Genomic DNA, 22,166 nt, shown 5'->3' with positions numbered 1-22,166 from the left:
TTTGAGTCCAGTAATGCCACAGCAGTTTACCTACCTATTATTTATCAGTGGGTCTCAATATAGAAAATAAATTACTTGTCTTTAAAGCCTGCTCACAATTAAAAGTTTTTTTCTATATAGCCAGAAGGTCTCCAGCTGTCTTCTAAAGTTGCCTCCAGCACATTTCTTGTACAGCTCAACCTTTATAGTTTGTAATCAGGCTTCTGATTAGAAAACTTAAATGATTTTATGTGAAAGAGGTGGCCAGAGAGACACAGATACACATGCCCCCGCCATGCACATATGTACCGTTGCTCAGCTGACTGCACCAACCAGAGCTGGGCCAGACAATGCCAGTTAAAAGCCAAGGAGTCAGTCTTCAAAGTAGGTGTGAGGTACCAGCTAGTTGAACTATCACTTGCTGCCTCCCAAAGTGCATATTAATAGGAAGCTGGAATGGAGAAGAGAGTTGGAACTGGATCCCAGACACGCTGACATGGGTTGGGAGAGACCCAAGCAGCAGCTTAATTCCTGTGCCAACGGCCTTCTCCATAGTTATTGTTTTCATCATTTTGATAAGAATAGCAATAAAAATTTTTTAAAATTTACATGGTCATATATTAAGGTGTTACGGGAATGTGTATAACAGAATGACTCCTTGTTGTTTCTATTACCTAACCATTTCTTTTCCCTGAAGGTAGCCAGATTTACTGGTTTTTCAGTATTTCAGCTATGTATTGCAGAAATCATTTGTATCTGTGCAATTAAATTTTTTATATGTGTCTAGTACTACCCCTACTTTTATACAGATATAGCTTACTTGACAAATTATTCTATACCTTGAATTTTTCATTTAGCAATACATTTTCGAGTTTTTTTAAAAAAATGTATACAAGTAAATAACCTCTAATGTGAATTGAACATACTGGCTTATTTTCCATTTGATTTATATGTATGTAATTTCTAATAATGCCAGCCAGTAGCACATTTTGGAGCAGAATTTCCCAAAATTGTGATCATGTATAATTTTGAAACTATTTTGCAAGAAACATGAACCTATACTATGAATCATATTACACGAACCTATACTATGAAACATTTCTTTATTATTTGCCTTTAGTGGGATCTTGATTCATAAAATAGAAATCTAATAATTAAATTTGTAATTGTTGAGCTGTTAGTAAAGTCCTTGTAATTTTCTTTTTTTGGTTTGCAGATATACTAAGCTAGGATATGCTGGAAACACGGAACCACAGTTCATCATCCCTTCCTGTAAGTATTTCTTTAAGTCACAATTTAAACATCTCTCAGAAATGAATGATCTTTTTCGTAGTAATTAAAAGTAGTAATCAATTCTGATGTTCTGTAAGATTTAATTCTTTAAAAACATTTGTTGGCACTCCTGCCAAGCATTTACTGGGGAGAGAGAATTCTGGGGGCTCCCTGCTCGTTGCTTTAGTGCCCTCTAGGATTTCTATGTGGGCATCTCAGGTGGCTGTCAGGAATCCTAGTACTTGAGCCATTATTTGCTACCCTCATAGTAGCATTAAAATTCAGTCCAGGAAACTGGGTTGCAAGTAGAAAGGCTGGGACTTCAATTGACACTCTGAAATTCAGGCATCCCTTGTGACAGCTCCATCCACTGTGCTACAATGCCTGCCCTAGGATTCGATGACTTTTATGGTTATGTAATATTCTATCCACATACGTATGTTTTCTATATCCATTCATTATTTGATAGACACTTAGGCTGAGGCTGGACTAAGCCAAAAACAGGAGCCTTGGAACTCTATCTCAATCTTCCTGTGGATTGGCAGGTCCCAAACTGGAGGCATCATCCACTGCTTTCCCAAGCACATTAGCAGGGATCTGCATCAGGGGAACAGCCTGCACTTGAATCAGCACTCACATGGGATGCTCATGTTGCAGGTGGCAGCTTAATCTGCTTTACTACAATTATGACCCCAGAGTTCTTTATATATTCAACTTCTGGAGAATAACCCATTATTAGATGTTTAACTTACAACAATTTTTTTCCCCATTCTGTGAGTTATTTTCACTGTAGATTGAATTGTTTTGCTGTGCAAAAGTTCTTGGATTTGATGAAATCCCATTTGTCTATTTATACTTTTATTGCCTGTGCTTTTGGTGTCTTGGCCAGAAAATCCTTGCACATTCAGTGTTCTAAAGTGTTTCTTCTAACAGTTTCAAAGTGTCAGGTCTCACATTTAGGTCTTTAATCCATCTTGAGCTATTTTTTTTGTAAATGATAACATGGGCCTAATTTTGTTCATGTAAATATTGGTATCCATTTTTTATCTACACCATCTATCAAAGAGACTACCATTTCCCCCTTGCATGTTTTTAGCAAGTGTGTCAAAGATCAGTTGGCCATGAATGAGGGCTTACTTTCAGCGTATGTATTGTGTTCTTTTGGTCTGTTGATCTGTTTTTATGGCAATACCATGCTGTTTTGTTTTACTTGAAATGCAGAGTTAGAAAGAATCAGACACAGAGCAGTCTTCTGTCTACTGCTTCATTCCTGAATGGCTGTAATTGCTGAACCTGAATCACTCTGAAGCTGGGGAATGAGGAGCTTCTTCCAGGTCTCTCACATGGGTGCATGGGCCTGAGCACTGTTCTGCTTTTCCGGGCACATTAGCAGGGAGCTGTATTAGAAGTAGAGCAGCTGTAATTCGAACTGGCACCAATATAGAATACCAGTGCCAGGGGCAGAGGCTTTACTCAGTATACAACAGTTTTGACCTCACCATGTTGCTTAAAGTCAGGAATGTTATGCTCCTTTGTTCTTTTTGCCAAAGATTGCTTTGGCTGTTCACGTTTTTTTTTTTTTTTTTGGATTCCGTATAAATGTTAGTAATGTCTTTTCTAGTTCTTTGATAAATGTAATTGGCATTTTGATCAGGATTACCTTGAGTGTATAAATTCTTTTTTGCAATACTTTTTTAAAAAGTATATATTTATTTTCATCTACTTGAAAGGTTTGCTGACTGAAAGAGAAAGAGAGAGACACCCAGTGGGGTGGAGGAAGTAGCATCTGCTTCACTCCCTGTGCTTGCAGTGGTCAGTACTGAGCTGGACATCAAGAGCCAGGAAATCACCTTGAGGGTGGCTTGAGACATAGGCACTGAGCTCTCTCCTGCTGTCTGCTAATATGCATTAGCAGAGAGCTTGATTGGAAACAATGCAGTGGGGACTCTATTGGCATTCTGATAACGGCATCTGGGCATCCCAAGCTGTGACTTAATCCTTTTGTGCTCCAATATGAACATGTTAGTGATAGTTATTCTTCCAATTTTTGAACATGTGATTTCTTTGTTTGTATCCGCTTTGTTTTACCAGTGATTTGTAATTATTATTGTTGAGATCTTTCACTGCTTTAAATTTATAGTGTATTTTTTTTTTAGCTGTTGGAAATGAGAGTACTTCATTTTTTCTCAGATGATTCTGTTGGCTTATAGTTACACTAATTTTAATTTTCTGTCCTGCAAGCTTGCAGAATTTATTAGTTCTATTAATTTTTTGTAGAGTTTTTGGAATTTTTACCTTACGAAATCATGTCATCTGCAAACAGTCACAATTTCATGTGTTTCTTCCCAGTTTGGATGCCTTTATTTCTCTTGCCTTTAGTACCTTACTGATTAAGAGTGGTGAAAATGTCTTGTTCTAGATTGTAGAGAGAAAAGCTTCAGTTTCCCCCATTCTATAGAATTTAATAGTGTGTGTGTGTGTGTGAGATATTGTTGCTGTACCTAATTCTGTCAGTATTTGTTTTATTTTTTAAAGATGTGTTTATTTTTATTGGAAAGGTAGATCAGATTTGCAGAGAGAAGGAGAGACAGAGAGAAAGCTCTTCATCCATTGGTTCACTCCCCAAATGGTCACAATGACTGGAGCTGAACCAATCTGAAGCTAGGAACCAGGAGCTTCTTCCGGGTCTCCCACATGGGTACAGGGTCCCACACGGGACAAAGGTCCCTGCTTTCCCAGGTCACAAGTAGGGAGCAGGATGGCAGTGCAACAGCTGGGACATGATTCAGTGCTCATATGGGATCCTGGCATTTGCAAGTGAGGTTTTAGCCAGCGTGCTGGGCCCCAGAGTTTTTGTTGTTTAAAAAAATATGCTAAATTTTACTGAATGTGTTTTCTCTGTTTATTGAGATAACTGGTTTTTTTTTGTCCTTCATTCTGTTGATGCAGTGTATCACATGTATTGACTTGTATTTGTTGAGCCATCCTTGCATCCCTTTGATGAAATTATACTTGCCCCTGGTGAATCACTTTGAATGTGCTGTTGAGTTTGCTAATTTTTTTTTTTAAAGAAAAATTTGTTTATTAGGAATACTGGCCTGTAGAATTCTTTTCCTGTTGCATTTTTGTTTGCTTTTGGTGTCAAAGTACTGTTGTCCTATAAGGAGTTTATTAAAATCTACCTCTTTTGCTTTTTGAGGTAATTTAAGAAGAGTTGGTATTAATTCATTGTTAGACATTTAGTAAAATTGAGCAGTGAAGCCTCTGCTCCCAAGCCTTTCTTCACTTGCTGGTAGATTTTTTGTTTGTTTTAAGTCATTATTGATTGTATCCTGCACTCAGTGTGGACCATTTTAGGTATTTTGTGTCCTTGGGATGGTATGTGTGTTTAAGAATTTGATCATTTCTCCTAGATTAGTGCCATATGATTGTTCGTAGTAATCTTTTTTTTTAACAGTCCCACATTTCCATGGTGTTAGTGATTACATCTTCATTTTTATCTCTAATTCTGTGTATTTGAACCTTACCATTTTTTTTTCTTTTCAGTTCTTTGTTCCATTGTTTTATGTGTGGATATGTATTTTTAAGTCTGCCATTTGTGCTCTTGAGTTTTGTTTTTTCTTTACTTTTACCAATTCTGGATTTGGTTTGTTCTTTAGTTCCTTGAGGTGCAGTGGTAACTTGTTGGAGACGTTTCTGTTTTATGATATAGGCGCTGATTGAAGTTGCCTCTCAGTGCTGCTTTTGCTGTATCCATAGGTTGCGGTGTTGTGTTTTCATTGTCGTATGTTTCAGGAAACTTTGAAATATCCTCGTTGATTTCTTTCTGAGCTACTAGTTGCTCAGGAGTAGGTTGTTTAGCTTCCACAAATTTGTGTGATTTATAATGTTTTCCTCAGTAATTTCTAGTTTTATTGTGTTGAGTTCAAAAAAATACTCATTATGATTTCTGTTCCTTTAAATTTGTTTAGACTATTTAAAAACTTGTGATATAATCTGTCTTGACATCCGTTCCATGTGCTGTTGAAGAATGTGTAGTCTGTAATTGTTGGATGGAAAGATCCCTTTGATGTGGTGTGCAGTTTATCTCTGCCGTTTATTTGTTGATTTTTCTATCTAGAAGATTGTCTATTTCAGAAACTGGAGTCTTAAAATTCCTTTTGCTGGAATGTGTTTTGGGTCGGAACTTAAAAAAATAATTTAGTTATTTTGACAGTCAGAATTAGTGGAAATGTGGAGTTAGGAAGAGAGACAGACAGATGCCACTGGTAAGTGCAATGGCTAGGCTGAAGGCAAGAGCCAGGAGTTTCTTGGAAGTCTCCACATTATTGGCAAAGACTCAAAACCTGGGTCAGGATTTGCTGCTTTCCCGGGCCACTAGCAGGGAACTGGGTTAAAATGGGGCTTCTGTGACATGAACTGACATTGCAGTTATTGGCTTTCCTCACTTTGCCACACCACTGTCCTCTTTTAAAACTACTATTACTGCTTTATGTAGTTGGTTACATCATGGTGCATATATATTTACAAATGTCATTCCCTCAGGGTGGTCGCAGTAGTTAGTTAATCTTCGCCTGTGATGCACCATTCCATCTGGGCGCCAGTTTGTGTCCCTGCTGCTCCAACTCCAATCCAGCTCTCTGCTTGGAATGCCTTGGAAAAGCAGTGGATGATGACCCAGAACTTGGGCCCCTGTACTCAAGTGGGAGACCTAGAATAAGAAATTGGCTCCCACCTTCAGAAAGGCCCCGCTCTGGCTGTCGCAGCCATTTGGGGAATGAACCAGCAGATGGAACCTCTCTCTCTTTTCCCTCTTTGTAACTCTTTCAAGAAGACAATCTTTTTTTTTTTTTAATGTTATTTCCTCTTGCTAGATTGAACCTTTTATCATTATAGAATAGCCTTCCTGATCTCTTTTTATAAATTGCTTTTGATTCAGAATATTTTGTCTGATAAAAGTATTGCTGTTTTTTAAAGATTTATTTTAGTATTACAAAGTCAGATATACAGAGAGGAGGAGAGACAGAGAGGAAGATCTTCTGTCTGATGATTCACTCCCCAAGTGAGCCGCAATGGCCAGTGCTGCGCCAATCCGAAGCTGGTAACCAGGAACCTCTTCCAGGTCTCCCATGCGGGTGCAGTGTCCCAATGCATTGGGCCGTCCTCGACTGCTTTCCCAGGCCACAAGCAGGGAGCTGGATGGGAAGTGGAGCTGCCGGGATTAGAACCGGCGCCCATATGGGATCCCGGGGCGAGGACTTTAGCCGCTAGGCCACGCCGCCGGGCCCAGAGTATTGCTATTTTTTGCTTCCTTTCGAGTTCCAGTTGCATGGAATATCCTGTTTCATCCTTTCACTTTTTATCTCTGTCCTTCAAAATGAGTATGTCCTTACAAGTGAATTTTTTGTTAACAGTATACAGTTATATTCCACTTTCTTTTGTCCATTTTTTTTTAATTTATTTATTTGAAAAAGTGTTAGAGACAGAAGGAGAGGCAGATCTTCATCTGCTGGTTCACTCCCCAGTTGACTGCAACAGCCAGAACTGGATCAGGGAAAAGCCATTCCAAAGCTCCTTCTTTGTCTCCCACAGGCCCAAGTTCTTGAGCTGTCATCTGCTGTTTTCCCGGACTAATACTAGAAGCTGAGTCGGGGCAGAGCAGATAGGACTTGAACTAGCACTCTGATTAGGGATGCTGCTCATGTCACAAGAACAGGTTTAGCTGTTTGTGCCACAATGGCTGCCTTGGGTCCCATTTTTAAATTCATGCAGTCTCTTAATTAGAGAACTTATTCCATTGACATTTGATTTAATAAGTGGCAGACAATGTCTTGTTCCCATTTTTTAACTTTTTTTCTGCTTTTATTGTAGTTCCTTTGCATCTTCTCTCTTTGTCTCCATTTGTGAGGAAGTGGGGGAGGGGTGGTGTATGCACTGACTTTTACAATTGTAAGAAGATGAAGAACTGTGGTTTCTCACCTGGCTTCCATAGCTCTTGTGAAGGCAGCTTGCTATGTGTTGAGCTTTTGTGTTGCTGTCTGTGTGGGTAGGTATTCTCAGAAACTTCTCAGTTCATCATCATAGCTCCCTATTCATACATATTTATATTGAAGAACTGGTTTGTTTTCTGTTTTTTTGCATTTAATTTTTGGTCTGTTTTAAGAACTTGGTGACATGATGTGGATTCTTCTAATGACTAGTACTTGGTATTAGCTGTTTTTAATGTAATGTTAAACTATGGTGTATTCTCATTAGTTTCCTAAGGCTGCAGTTTCTGTTCTTACAGCAACAGAAACTTAGCGACACTGTGGTTTCGAAGTAGAAAATGAATGTTAGCATTGTTTCTAGGGCAGAAATCTTCCTTACAGTGTCTAGATTATTTTTCCATGATGCACTTTTATAAGTATAGGAGCCCATCCCTCCATCTCTTCTTCCTCCCTTCCTCTTTTCCCTGCCCACCATTTTTTTTCTCCTAAATTATCACAACAGTGTAGTCGTTTAGTAAACTTCTAAATTCTGTTGTGTGGTAATGATTCTAGGTATCTTTTGCTTGAGATGGGTCTTTATGTTGTAAATAAATTGTAAGAGAAAGTTACTAACATTGTTTCCTTCTAAAGGATATTAACTATTTTTTTGTGTGTGAAATTAGTTGAATGCCAGATCAAGTTAGGTGTATTTAGTATTTTAAATGAAGACCAGTCAGCTGTAAGTTGAAAGATTCAGAAATTTATTACAATTACAAATACATAATTTTTAGCCCTGTAGCTATATGTTGGATTGTTGGAAAATTTAAGGGAGATGAGGGTGGATTTTATCTATGAATAAAGGTATCTTTTCTGATGTAACGCTTTAAATAGATATTTACTACATTTAAATTACTAGGCCATAATAGTGAATAGGGTGGAAACCTGAAAAAAAAATTCACTATGCATATTTTCTCATCTTTTGTTAGTGTTTTTAGTTTTTCCTTTCTGGTTGTCCATTAAGTATATGTGGAATTGGTGGAAATTATAGTTTTATTCATATATAAAAAATAGATATGGGCCCGGCACATGACTCAGTGGCTAAATCCTCACCTTGCAAGTGCCAGGATCCCACATGGGTGCCGGATTTGGTTACAACTGCTCCACTTCTCATCCAGCTCTCTGCTTGTGGCTTGGGAAAGCAGCAGAGGATGACCCAAAGCCTTGGGCCCCTGCACCTACATGGGAGACCTGGAAGAAGCTCCTGGCTTCTAGCTTCAGGTCGGCTCAGATTCTGCTACTCAGCCGCTTGGGGAGTAAACGAGTGGACAAATTTTTCTGTCTCTCCTTCACTGAGTCTACCTACCTTCCCAATAAAAATAATAACGTTTTTTAAAAAATAGATCTTAGAAGGGTGTTGTGATATAGTACATTAAGTTACCACTTGGGATTCCTGTCTCCCATATTAGAGTGCCTGTTTGAGTCCCAGCTGTTTCCCTTCTGATCCAGCCTTCTACTAATGTGCCTGGGAAGTAGCATCTGATGGTTCAAGTACTTATGAATCCCATTATAAGGCTGTGACAAAATTCACTTAGAAATTTTTAATCTTAGAGTTTTCAAATGCAAAAAAAAAAACTACTGTTCTAGCAGCTTTTCAGTTATTTCTAAAATGTGTTTGTATGCATGTATGTATTGGAAAGGCAGAGTTAAAGAGGAATAGATAAGGCGCAAGGTATGTGAGTGTGAGAGAGAAAGATCTTCCCTCTGCCAGAGACTGATCTTCCATCTGCTGTTACCACAGGTGGGTGGGGCTGAAGCTAGGATCCAGAAATTCTGTCAGTGTGTTCCATGTGGTGGAAGGCACCCAAGCGCTGGCTCATCGTCTTCCATTGCTTTATTAAGGCCACTATAAGGGAGCTGGATTGGAAGTGGAATAGCTGGAACCTGAGGGAACCAAAAGGGATTCTTGCATTGTAGGCAATAGTGTTACCATCTACGCCACAAAGCCAGCCCCTGATTTGGCGATTTAAGTTTACCTAAGTCATATTATGCTTTATAACGTACAAGTATAGATTCAAAGTTTGCTATGTATGAATGAAATGAAGTTTTTGACATCTCCAATTAACTTACCTTAAAGGTATTGCTATTAAGGAGTCAGCAAAAGTGGGTGACCAAGCTCAAAGGAGGGTGATGAAAGGTGTTGATGACCTAGACTTCTTCATTGGTGATGAAGCAATAGAAAAACCTACATATGCAACAAAGGTATGTTTTTGTGATTGTGTGAGTAAATCACTTTTCTTTTAAAAAAAACCTAATTGTTAAGTGATTGTACTTTCTGAAATTTTGCTTTGCAATTTTGCTTTTATACCTGAGCTCTTCACAATAGCAACTTCTTCATCCTTTGTCCCTTTCCCTTGTTACTTTTACCCTGCCTCTTTTTATGTACTGTTTTTTTATTTACTGCTGCACATCCATTCTCTGAGGCCCTCAGAGATTGGCCCCCTTACCTCCATATTGCCACATGTAGACATTTCTGCCCATTGTTAGTCAAACCTATGCCACTTATTTCCATTTTAAAGCTTACTGTATCTGAAAATATTGTTCTTTCTCTTTCCCACTGTCCTTCCTTACTCTTATCCCTCTCCATTGAAGTGTAAGTTATTACAGTAAAGTATACAATTTTTCATTTTACAGTTTGAAGAATTTCTTTGTGACTATAACCATTAGAGTTAAAGAGAAAAGAGCAGATCTAGTGACCCAAAAGCATTCCTTAGGTTTACTGCCACTGACACATTACAGCAACTTATCTAAGAGTAAACACGTTTATCTTATTTTTGGACATTGATTTTTGTCTAATTTGCAATTCTTTTGAAAAATTTTCTTCCCTTCCTTCATTTATTGGTGCTTTTAAAAAATTGTTTATTTCTGTTGGAAAATCGGATTTACAGAGTGAAGGAGAGAGGCAGGGAGAAAGAACTTCCCTTCCACTGGTTTATACCCCAAGTGGTTGCAGTAGCCAGAGCGGAGCTGATCCAAAGCCAGGAGCTTCTTCCAGTCTCCCACATGGGTCTGGAGGCCCAAGGACTTGGCCATTTGCTACTTTCCCAGGTGATTAACAGGGAGCTGCATCGTAAGTGGAGCGCTAGGACTTGAATCTGTGTCTGTATGGGATGTTGTTGCTGTAGAAAGACACTTGACCTACCATACCATCAAAGTTGGGTGAAGGAAAATATTTTTAGCACAAGGAGGAATGATAGACCATGTGGAGTGCAACTGAGACATCAAGGAGGCTGGACCCCACGTTTGCTGTCTTTGGTTTCAAAGGGGTCACTTGTAAAGGAAGTTTCAGAATGAAAGTCTACAATGGTGTATGATGCTGGATTCTGACCACCTCTAGATACCATCTCTGGAAGAACTTAAATTTTAGTGTTATTAACTCAGTTACATCTGTTTCTTCTATTCAATTAGCGCTTTGTATTTAGGCAAGTTTAGGGTAGGGGTTCTGCTAAGTTGCATTCTGGGTTAGAAGTGGTGGTAAAGGAAATACAAGTAGCGAGATGTGATGGGGCATAAAACCTAAACTGTGTGGTGATGGTAGGGAAATAATTAGGAATTAGTAAAGTGATCATCTTGATTGTGATCAAAAAAGGAATAATGAAGTAGTAGAGTATGCTAACCAGATAGAGGTTGTGATTATAGAGAAGCATGTCTGCTGTTCAGGGTTATAGAGATGACATTAATGATAAAAGTGGTTAAAATGGAAAGGAGAAGTTATCCAAGGTGATAAAGTCAGTGAGTTAAGAGCTCAGAGTTCTGATCTCAAATAATTTTCAAGTGCTCCAAATGCTATAAACCTGAGCTATACACTCTTTACTTTTACCTTCTGTTTTCAACAAACTTATTTTATTGCCTTATTCCTTTTAAAACCAAGCCTTTCACTGGATCTGAGATGATTCAAATGCTTTCTGTCAAATCTAGTTCTCGATGACAGTTTTCATCATTATTGTTTTATCTTCCTGTTATTACTCTGTTGGTTTTCTTCCTAATTTGTATTCTTTGCTCTCTCCCTCCTCCCATTGCTGCTACTTTGTTCTTCCTACTACTTTGTTCACTACTTATGTTAGCACTGTTGGGTAGTATCCTGGGTTCTTGTATTGAAGATTTTTCTCCAGGTAATATCAGCTACTCCTTTGTCTACAATTTAGCTCTCTTCAAGTTGCTTGTCATCTACCTACTAAGAAGTTCATGGAAAATGCAATTAAAATGTTTATGTTGGTTATATATGTAGAAAAAAAACTATAAATCATGGATTTTTTTTAGCATCAGAATATGCTTATACTTTTTTTTATAAGATCTGTTTATTTGAGAAGCTATGTTAGAGAAAGGGAGAAGAGAATCAGAAAGGGAGAGATCTTTCATCTCTGGTTCACTCCCCAAATGGCTACAGCAGCTAGGGGACTGGTCAGACTGAAGCCAGAGGCAGGAGCGTCTTCATAGTCTCCCACATGGATGCAGGAACCAAGGCGTGTTAACAGGGAGCTGGATTGGAAGTGGAGCTGCAGGAACTCAAACTGCAATGTTCGTGTTGCAGGTGGTAGTTTCACTTGCTGTGTCATAGCACTGGCCCCTACACATACCTTGTATTCCTTTTTTTTTTTAAGATTTATTTATTTTATTACAAAGTCAGATATACAGAGAGGAGGAGAGACAGAGAGGAAGATCTTCCATCCGATGATGGTTCACTCCCCAAGTGAGCCACAATGGCCGGTGCTGCGCTAATCCGAAGCCAGGAACCAGGAACCTCCTCTGGGTCTCCCACGCGGGTGCAGGGTCCCAAAGCATTGGGCTGTCCTCGACTGCTTTCCCAGGCCACAAGCAGGGAGCTGGATGGGAAGTGGAGCTGCCGGGATTAGAACCGGCGCCCATATGGGATTCTGGCGCGTTCAAGGCGAGGACTCTAGCTGTTAGGCCACGCCGCCGGGCCCACATTGTATTCCTTGAAAAACATTCATACTTAATGGTTTTGTTTCTTAAATAGGTAAATCCAAGCAAGTTAATAGCTGTTTTAAAACAATGAAACATGTATTGAAATGAAAATATTTTTAATTCATTAATGAATAATTATTAGTAATAAGGTTTTACCTGTTATACTGCACAGATGTTGAAAGACTGAATCAGCTTCAACATTGCTACCTTTACAATTCTACCTGGATTTTGTTTTATGTGCTATATGCAGCAGTAGTACACAAAACTGCCTTTCAGAAAAATGCTGTCATTGAAAGGAATACAGTGTGTTCTAATGTTGAAACTGAACTACCTTAATACAGTAAGTCATGTAGCCAACTGATTTTAAGTATCCCTGGAAATTTTTAAATACCTTTTGACATCCTTACTAATTTTCTTAAGCACATTAGGGAACCTTGGCACAGTTTTGGAAGTATATTTCTACAAATATATATCCTTAGCACACAGTTTTTGGAACATGGCACTGTAAAAATTATGCAACTTTTCTTAGAAATATTTGGTGCAGCACAAATACTTTAATGAGCTCATAAATTAAAAATTAAAATTGTGATATAATTTTCATGGACTTAATTAAATTGTTCCATTGTTACAAAATTTTACAAAGTCTGAAAAAGCTAAATTTGTATTAAATGGTTTTTAACATTTTGACATCTTATTAATCCTTTTGAAAATTTGCTTTGGTTTCGTATTTCTGTAAAGACGTAAGTACATTATCATTGTCACAGCTAAGAAAGTGTATCCTTGTCCAACATCCGTTATAGATCTGTCACATTCCTTGTTTTTTTTTTTTTAGTTTTACTTTTTGTATTAATGATTTTTTTTTTTTAAATTTTAATAGTGGCCCATTCGTCATGGTATAGTTGAAGATTGGGACCTGATGGAAAGGTTTATGGAACAAGTGATCTTTAAATACTTAAGGGCAGAACCTGAAGACCATTATTTTTTGTTGGTAAGTATAAATTACAGCTTTGCCAGGGAAATTTTTGGCATGTTAGAAACCTAATGAACATTTTCATCATACCTATAGTTGCTGGAGAATACTGTGTTGTTTTAAAATTGTCCTGTAACTAAGACTTTTTAGTAAAGCTGTATTGTCTTTGAGACTAGTAGCATAGTGGTATGTTGAAGCAGCAAAGTATAAGCACCAAAGAGGAGTTTTTGTTAATAAAAATGTAATCTTTTTGATAAAGAAAGTAGTGTTTTGAAAAAAGTTGGAAACTGTGCTGCTTCCCTTTTTCTAAAAGTAGCTATTTTGATTATTGTTTCATTGGTAATTTTTAATGACAAAATGTTAGTGTTAGAATTTTAAGCTTTTTATTAAAGCTGTACATTTTTATTTGTTGGAAAATCAGCCACCTTTATAAATACTGAAAAAAAAAACAGCACTTCCTTTTCTTACATCTCCCAGCCCTGGGTTTACATTCCCCAGAGGAAAAGGCTTTTCCATTTCTAAGACGTTATTGTGATATCTGATAAATTTAAATACCACATTTCTTCTAATTTTGTTTGTTAAAAAATATTATGCACTGTCTACTAATTTTCTGGTGGGAAAAATGACGATTACCTTTTTTTTTCCCTTGTGTGTTTTCTCTCTCAACGCAAAATGTCTTTCCACTCTCCTACATTATAGTAATATTGCAACTTTTACATAAACCAGTATTCTGTATTTCATTTATTTGAGTTAAGACTTTAATTCTGTGTGTTATTTATGGCTGTACTATAAAGGTAAAGGAACTTTACAGTGAATGATCACATAACCAAACATTGAATCAACAATTAATATTTTACTATGGTTGTTTTATAACATCTGTGTTTAATCCATCTTATCCCATTTTATTTTCCGTGTCACTACAAAGTAAGTAATAGATGATAGTCACTCCATCCGTAAACACTTCAGCATACATGTCATCAGCCAGTGTTCATCATGTGTTTAACTTTTTTGGTTTTTATATGAACTTGCATTCACTTACCATAAAATCACAAATGAGAACCAATTTCTATATTTTGACTGAGGGTTGACAAACTCTTCCAGAGCACCAGATAGCAGATACTTTGGACCGTGCAGGTAATTGCTTTCTAGAAAAAATGAAAACTTATTGTGTCTCTGGTAATTCCTCAGCTCTACTGCTGTAGCAGGGATGTGGCTGTTGACACTACCTTTCACAGCCATCAACTGTACTTAAGCGCATGTGTCTCGCTGGATCCATTTTTCCTACCCTTTTTTTTTGTTTAAGATTTTTTTTTTTTTAATTGCAAAGTCAGATATACAGAGAGAAGGAGAGACAGAGAAGATCTTCCGTCCGTTGATACACTCCCCAAGTGACTTCTACGGCTGGTGCTGCGTCAATCCAGTCAGGAGCCAGAAACTTCCTCCAGGTCTCCCATGCTGGTGTTGGGTCCCAAGGCTTTGGGCCGTCCTTGACTGCTTTCCCAGGCCACAGTCAGGGAGCTGGATGGGAAACGGAGCTGCCGGGATTAGAACCAGTGCCCATATGGGATCCTGGCACATTCAAGGCGAGGACTTTAGCCGCCAGGCCACTGCACTGGGCCCTGGATCCATTTTTCTGTTGAGGATTACCAGGGCTGTATGTTTTCCACTGTTCTACTTCAGTTGTTCTGAACATTCTCATACAGGCATTTTTGTGAATATATATATATTCATTTCTGTTATAAATATATGTGCAGATCTAAGAATAAGGTAGTGCTCTTTTGTTGGAAACTTGGCAGAACTTTTTCTGAAGGATTGTACCTCTTACCCAACAACAATACATGATCTGATTGATACTACTTTCTATCCAACATTTGGAGTGTCACTCTTTTTTCATTTTAGCCCTTTTGGTGGTTTTAATTGTTACTTAATTGGCCTTTTCCTCATATTTAAGGATGTTAAATACCTTTTCATGAGCTTGTTAGCTATTTGTATATTTTACTTATGATTACCTGATTTTTTTTTCCATGTAAACTTTAGCAGTTTTTGCGTTTGTAATTTAACTGCCTCAGTTATTTATTTTGCTCAACTGTAGTTCCAGAACTCTTCTAAGTAAGTTGAAGCATAACAGGAGTAGGACTACCAAAGATTGTACTTAAGTTTGTAATAGCTTTTGAAATAATCAGTAATAAAGGCTTGATTTGTAATGAATTCGGATTTTATCACCTATACTCTGGTGAATTTTGCTCTTTTTAAAGTATCATTGCATTCAAGATCAAAAGTCATTTTCATTTTCTCTGGCTTTCCACATAATACTTTTGTCTCCTTTTTTAAGATTTTTTTTTTTTTTTTTTTTTTTTTTATTGGAAAGGCAGATATATAGGAAGAGGAGAGACAGAGAGGAAGATCTTCCATCTTCACTCCCCAAGTGGTCGCAACGACCAGAGCTGAGCTGATTCAAAGCCAGGAGCTTCTTCCTGGTCTCCCACATGGGTGTAGGGTCCCAAGGCTTTGGACCAACCTCTGTTGATTTCCCAAGCCTTCATGCAGGGAGCTTAATGAGAAGTGGAGAAGCCAGGATATGAACTGGCACCTGTATGGGATCCCAGCGGATGCAAGGCAAAGATTTAGCCACTAAGCCTGCCACACCAGTTCCCCACATATTTCACATGAACAGATTTGAGATACTACAAAGGATTGGATTGTCACTTCAGATTCGTAAGGATCAGAAGTCTTACTCAGTGTCAGGGTTTATTTAAACCAGTTTGAGGGATCATGAGGTATAGGTGAAACATGTAGTTTATGGTTGCCTCAGTAGGATGTGTTGTGACCTAACCTATGAGATTGCTAAGTAAAATTGACAGTCATGTAGCTGAAACAGAAGAGTTTAACTCTTAAAAGTCATTACTACATGTACAAGATGGATTGGTTCCCTCACCCTTTCCCTCTGCCTTATTCCTCCTCCTGCCTTCCTTCTTGATGTTTAATAATTATGTGTAGTATGATACAAGGTTTCAGTTTCTTTGTGGTATGTGTAAATCTGTTTGAATTCTCTATGATTTCCTTTGGTCTTTATAACTTTTTGTTTAATGCTTCTTAAATATAGTGTTTGAAAAATTATTTCTCTTTAAAAAATTTCCTATAAAGTTCAAAATAGTCTGATGTTGTCTGTTTAAAATTGTTACTCAATAGACCGAACCTCCACTGAATACTCCAGAAAACAGGGAATATACTGCTGAAATAATGTTTGAGTCTTTCAATGTTCCAGGATTGTACATTGCTGTGCAGGTAAGCAAATTCAGTTTATTTAAGCTTAATTCTTAAAATTCAAAAAAAGATTTAAATTTTAAAAAATTTATTGTTTTCCAAAATACAGTTTTGTGTATTTCTCTTTGATTTTCATCCCTCCTCTCATTTTCTCCCTCCCCATTACCCCCCATTTTCCTCTGCTTTGTCACAATAGTATAGTCCCTTAGTACAATTTATAGACTTACTTTTTTTTTGTCTTTTTTATTATTATTATTGATTACATTGCATTATGTGACACAGTTTCATAGGCTCTGAGGTTCCCCCAATCCCTCCCCGTGCGCTCCCCCCACGGTGGATTCCTCCACCTTGTTGCAGGTATTATAGTTCAAATTCAGTCAAGATTCTTTCATATCTAGCATATACCAAACATAGAGTCCAGCATCTTGTTGTCCAGATAAATTCAACAGTTTCCTGGGGATACCATCTCTGGTCTGAAGGTAGAGCTGGCAGAATATCATCCCGATCAATTAGAAGCCCCAACATAACATCAACAACAATTTACAACATTATGGAATTAATTGACCTGGTATTGAGTAACCAATATGTTAAAAAATGTAAGTTTTTTTTTGTTTTAAGATTTATTCAGTTTATTACAAAGTCAGATATACAGAGAGGAGGAGAAAAGACAGAGAGGAAGATCTTCCGTCCGATGATTCACTCCCCAAGTGAGCTGAAACAGCCGGTGCTGCGCCAATCCAATGCCGGGAACCAGGAACCTCTTCCAGGTCTCCCACGCGGGTGCAGGGTCCCAAAGCTTTGGGCCGTCCTCGACTGCTTTCCCAGGCCACAAGCAGGGAGCTGGATGGGAAGTAGAGCTGCCGGGATTAGAACTGGTGCCCATATGGGATCCTGGCGCGTTCAAGGCGAGGACTTTAGCCGCTAGGCCACGCCGCCGGGCCAAAATGCAAGTTCTTAACCATCTCCTGAGACTACTTCCTTGACATTTCGATTTTAGCATATGTACAACCAGCTTCTATACACTTTAAAATGGCTGTAGAGTACTATTCAGCTGTCTCGTGTCTATTTTCATTTCAGTATTTACCGGTTTAGAGTGTTGAAGCATAATTTTGCTGAATTTGGCAGTTTTTAGGATAGTCTAAGCTGTCTTATAACTCTAACAAGGCATACGTCAACAGTTGAAGTGCAGAACAGTTTTAGGAGGGGTGTGCAGAGAAATCTTCAATACCCTAGTGAGGAGTAACTAATCTTTGTGTCCTACCTAGTAAGGTATGTGTGAATCCATGCCATATAGACTTACTTTTTTTTTTTAATTATTTATTATTTAACTTCATTAATTACATTGTATTATGTGACACAGTTACGTAGATACTTGGGTTCCCCGCACCCCTCCCCAAACCCTCCCACCATGGTGGATTCCTCCACCTTGTTGCATAACCACAGCTCAAGTTCAGTTGAGATTCCCCCATTGCAAGCGTATACCAAACATAGAGTCCAACATCTTATTGTCCAGTCAAGTTCAACGGATTCTTAGGTATACCCTCTCTGGTCTGAAAACAGAGCCAGCAGAGTATCATCCCAGTCAATTAAAAGCTCCAACATACCATCAGCAAAAATTTACATCATTATGGAATTAATTGACATAGTAATGAGTAACCAATATGTTAAAGATAAATGCGAGTTCCCAGCCACCTTCTGTGACCACCTCACCTATACTTCAATTTTACTTTATACACAACATATAACATTCAAAACATAACATGTTATACATAACATCATATCATCTTAAATTAAGGCAAACATGTGGTATTTAACCTTTTGGGATTGGCTGGGGTAGCTGTCTTAATTTCAGATGATGTGGACTTCAATCTGACACACATCAAAAAGGACAGGGAAGGACATTATATATTGGTGAAGGGACTGATCCATCAGGAAGTAATTACCATTGTGAACATATATGCACCAAATTCAAACGCACCTAGCTACGTGAAGCAATTACTCACGGACTTAAGGGGAGACATAGATATGCACACAATAATAGTGGGTGATCTTAACACCCCACTAACAACAATAGACAGATCAACAAAACAAAAACTCAACAAAGAAACAACAGAGCTCATACAAACAATAGAACAACTGGACTTGGTTGACATTTATAGAATTTTTTACCCTAAGGCCACAGATTATGCATTTTTTTCAGCAGTGCATGGCACCTTCTCCAGGATCGACCACATGATAGGACACAAAGCAAACCTAAATAACTTCAAAAAGATAGGAATCATACCATGTACCCTCTCAGACCACCACGGAATGAAGCTGGAAATCAGCAATTCAAAATGCCCCAGGAAATACAGAAACTCTTGGAGGCTGAACAATATGCTATTAAACGAACAATGGATCAGAGAAGAAATTAAAGATGAGATCAAAAAAATTTATGGAAACAAATGAAAACTCTGACACAACATTCCAAAATTTGTGGGACACTGCCAAAGCAGTGCTACGGGGTAAACTCATCTCAATTAGACTTACTTTTAAACTGATTTTATTTGTTCCTAATGCATGAAAATTTTTCTTTTTCCATAAGGGCTTAAAACATAAGATCAAAACGTATCATAGTTCTCTTCTGAACTGAGAATGTAGAAACAGTATTAGAGGAGTTGACAGATAGTTTGTCAGAAAATAAAAGTGCTAAAGGATGTTAAATAACCAATGGGCTTTCCTGGGACAGAGATAAGGGAGGGGGGATATTTATTGAATGTTCATACTAGGACCTTCACAGGTCACATATTCTTTGTAATCATTATGTGTATCATAATCTTTTTTGATTGGCTTACCTTTACATGTATTTGACCTTTTTCCTTTGTGCCTTCTGTAATATTTTATTCTATTTAATTTCTACATTGTGTGTGTGTGTATGTATGTGGGAAGATCTCTCTCCCTACATGCTAGTATCAGGACTTAGCTTTTACTGGTTTTAAGAAACAACAAGAAAGTATTTTCATCTAATTTAAAGGCAGTGTGGAGGGGAGAAGCTTCTATATGCTGGTTCACTCCATAATGAATGCAGTGTGCCAGACTAGAACCAGTAAGCTCAGAACTCCATCTGGGTTCCCTGCATTGGTGGTAGGAGTCACTTGAACCATTCTTGGCTTCTTCCTAGGATGCATTAACAGGAAGGAGCATCAGAAGTGGTGTAGCCAGGGCTTGAACTGGCTTTCCAGTTCAGGAATGCGCAGGTCCTAACAGATGGCTTAAATGACTGTTCCACAACAGCTGCCCCTTACGTTTTTATTAATTCTACAACAGATATAATGCCTAACATACACAAATACTCTGTCAGTTTATGATTTATTAATTGTAGGTTTGTTTGGTTCTAATTTTTACAGATAAAATCCTAAGATTTAAAATCAATTTAGATTTTAAATTAGCTTCGCAATTGGTAGCTGAAATCTCTGCCTGCATTTTCTTGGGATCAGACTTAAGTTTTTCTAACACCAGGTTATACACCACAGATGAGTGATAATTACTGGGCAGATATTCAGCTTCAATAGCAAAAAACTTTCCATGTTTAATGTAACATTTATAAACATAATAGGTTCCGTTTAAATTTTTGGATTTATTTGGAAGTCAGAGAATTTTCTGTCTGCTAATTTATTCCCCAAATGCCATCCATAGGGGTAGAGCCAGGCTAGATCCAGTAGTTCAGAATTCAGTCTGAGTCTGTCGTGTGGCAGGGACCCAAGTATTTGAATCGTCACCTGCGGGTTCCAAGGTACATCTTAGCAGCAACTTGGAGTTATAAGCAAGCCGAGATTGAAACCAGGCCCTCTAATATGGATTTTTACCATCCCAAGTGGCATATTTACTGCTACACCTATACCTGCTAGGTGATCTGCCTTTTTTGTTTTAATGGTGAAAAATCATAATTTTAGAATTAACAAGCTGGAATCAGTTTATATGATCCTGGTTTTGTTAACTATATCCAGAGTATCATTATCAGGAGACACTTGAACATATATAGCTCTTCTCTCCATCAGGCCTAATGAGGGCATTGACTTTGGCCCCATCCAAACCATATTTCTTCACAGCCTGTTAGATCTGGTGCTTGTCGGCCTTGACATCTGCAACGAACATGTGCTCAGGGTGAACCTGATAATGGTGTACTGATCAAACTTGTTTCTTGTGGAGGCGCTTCTTTTCTGTGGATTCTTGGGCTGCCACCACAGGCATAGTACTTGGGCTGCCAGACATGGGTTGATGTGGAGGGCCGTGTGTGTGTGTGTGTGTGTGTGTGTGTGTGTGTGTGTGACTTTGTGGACATCTTTTCATACTTCCTTCTTGGCCTTTACTGCCTTTTATTTGACTTTGCCTCTGAAAGGGCTAAAGCCAGGATGCTGAGAATCCATCTGGGTCTCCCACATGGGTGGCAGGGACCCAAATACTTGAGCCATCTTCCACTGCCTTCTTAGGGGCATTAGCAGGAAGATGGATTGGAAGTGGAGCTATGGAGACATGAATTGGTGCACATATGGGTTGCTGGCATCACAGTGGGAACTTAATCTACCTGTGCAACCATGCCAGCTCCATGATAGGATTTTTTAAAGACTCATGTCAGTATGGGATTTTCTATTGCAGTAGTTTCAAAATACTGTATAGTTCCTTTAGTTTACAGTAATTATGTGGCACATGTATTAAAATTAGAAAGATATCTTACATATCTTTCTGGGTTCCTTTCAGCTATTATTATATTACAGGTAGGTAAAATAAAGCCAGGCTAGCTTTTTTTTTTTTTAAGGTTCATTTATTTTTTTAATTGGAAAGGCAGATATACAGAGAGGAGGAGAGTCAGGAAGATCTTTTATCCGTTAATTCACTCCCCAAGTGGTTGCGACAATCGGAGCTGAGCCAATCCAAAGCCAGAAACCAGGAACTCTTCCAAGTCTCCCATGCAGGTACAGGGTCCCAAGACTTTGGGCTATCCTCCATTACTTTCCCAGGCCGCAGGCAGGGAGCTGAATGGGAAGCGGGGCCACTGCCAGGATTAGAACCGGCGCCCATATGGGATCGCACCACATACAAGGTGAAGACTTTAGCCGCTAGACTACTGTGCTGGGCCCAGCTCTGTTTTAAATTAATGCTCATATCCTTCTTTGAGGCTTGGATTATATAATAAACTTAGATTATTTAAAAAGTTGAAGTATGTTGGGACTGACATTTTGTTATGGCAGGTTAGGCCACTTGTATTACTAGTCTCCATAAGGGCATCAGTTCTCTTTCTGTCTGCTCTGCTTCTGATCCAGCTGTCTGTTAATGGCCTGGGGAAACAGTGAAGATGGACCGAGCACTCTTTTTTTTTTTTTTTTTTTAATTACATTGCATTATGTGACACAGTTTGATAGGCACTGGGATTCCCCGCACCCCTCCCAGTGCCCTCCCCACCGCCCCGGTGGATTCCTCCACCTTTTTGCATTACCACAGTTCAAATTCAGTTGAGATTCTTTCATTACAAGCATCTACCAAGCATAGAGTCCAGCATCTTATTGTCCAGATAAGTTCAACGGTTTCTTGGTGATACCATCTCTGGTCTGAAGGGAGAGCCAGCAGAGTATCATCCCGATCAATTAAAAGCCCCGACATAACATCAGTAACAATTTATAACGTTATGGAATTAATTGATATGGTATTGAGTAACCAATATGTTAAAAGGAAAAAATAGAATGCCTGTTCTGAAC

The 22,166-nt window shown here is 38.4% G+C and overlaps 1 protein-coding gene across 1 annotated transcript in view; it reads left to right on the top strand.

The window, feature by feature from the left end:
• ACTR3 (actin related protein 3) overlaps positions 1-22,166 on the top strand; it is a 56,676-nt gene that overhangs the window by 13,977 nt on the left and 20,533 nt on the right. Inside the window, exons 2-5 of the mRNA XM_004589353.4 lie at positions 1,196-1,251; positions 9,352-9,476; positions 13,078-13,188; positions 16,360-16,455. Coding sequence (XP_004589410.1) covers positions 1,196-1,251; positions 9,352-9,476; positions 13,078-13,188; positions 16,360-16,455 — 388 coding nt within the window. The remainder of the gene's footprint in view (positions 1-1,195; positions 1,252-9,351; positions 9,477-13,077; positions 13,189-16,359; positions 16,456-22,166) is intronic.

This window comes from Ochotona princeps, chromosome 5 (genome assembly GCF_030435755.1).
Source record: "Ochotona princeps isolate mOchPri1 chromosome 5, mOchPri1.hap1, whole genome shotgun sequence".
Taxonomy (NCBI): domain Eukaryota; kingdom Metazoa; phylum Chordata; class Mammalia; order Lagomorpha; family Ochotonidae; genus Ochotona; species Ochotona princeps.
This window is presented reverse-complemented; position numbering and strand designations above follow the sequence as displayed.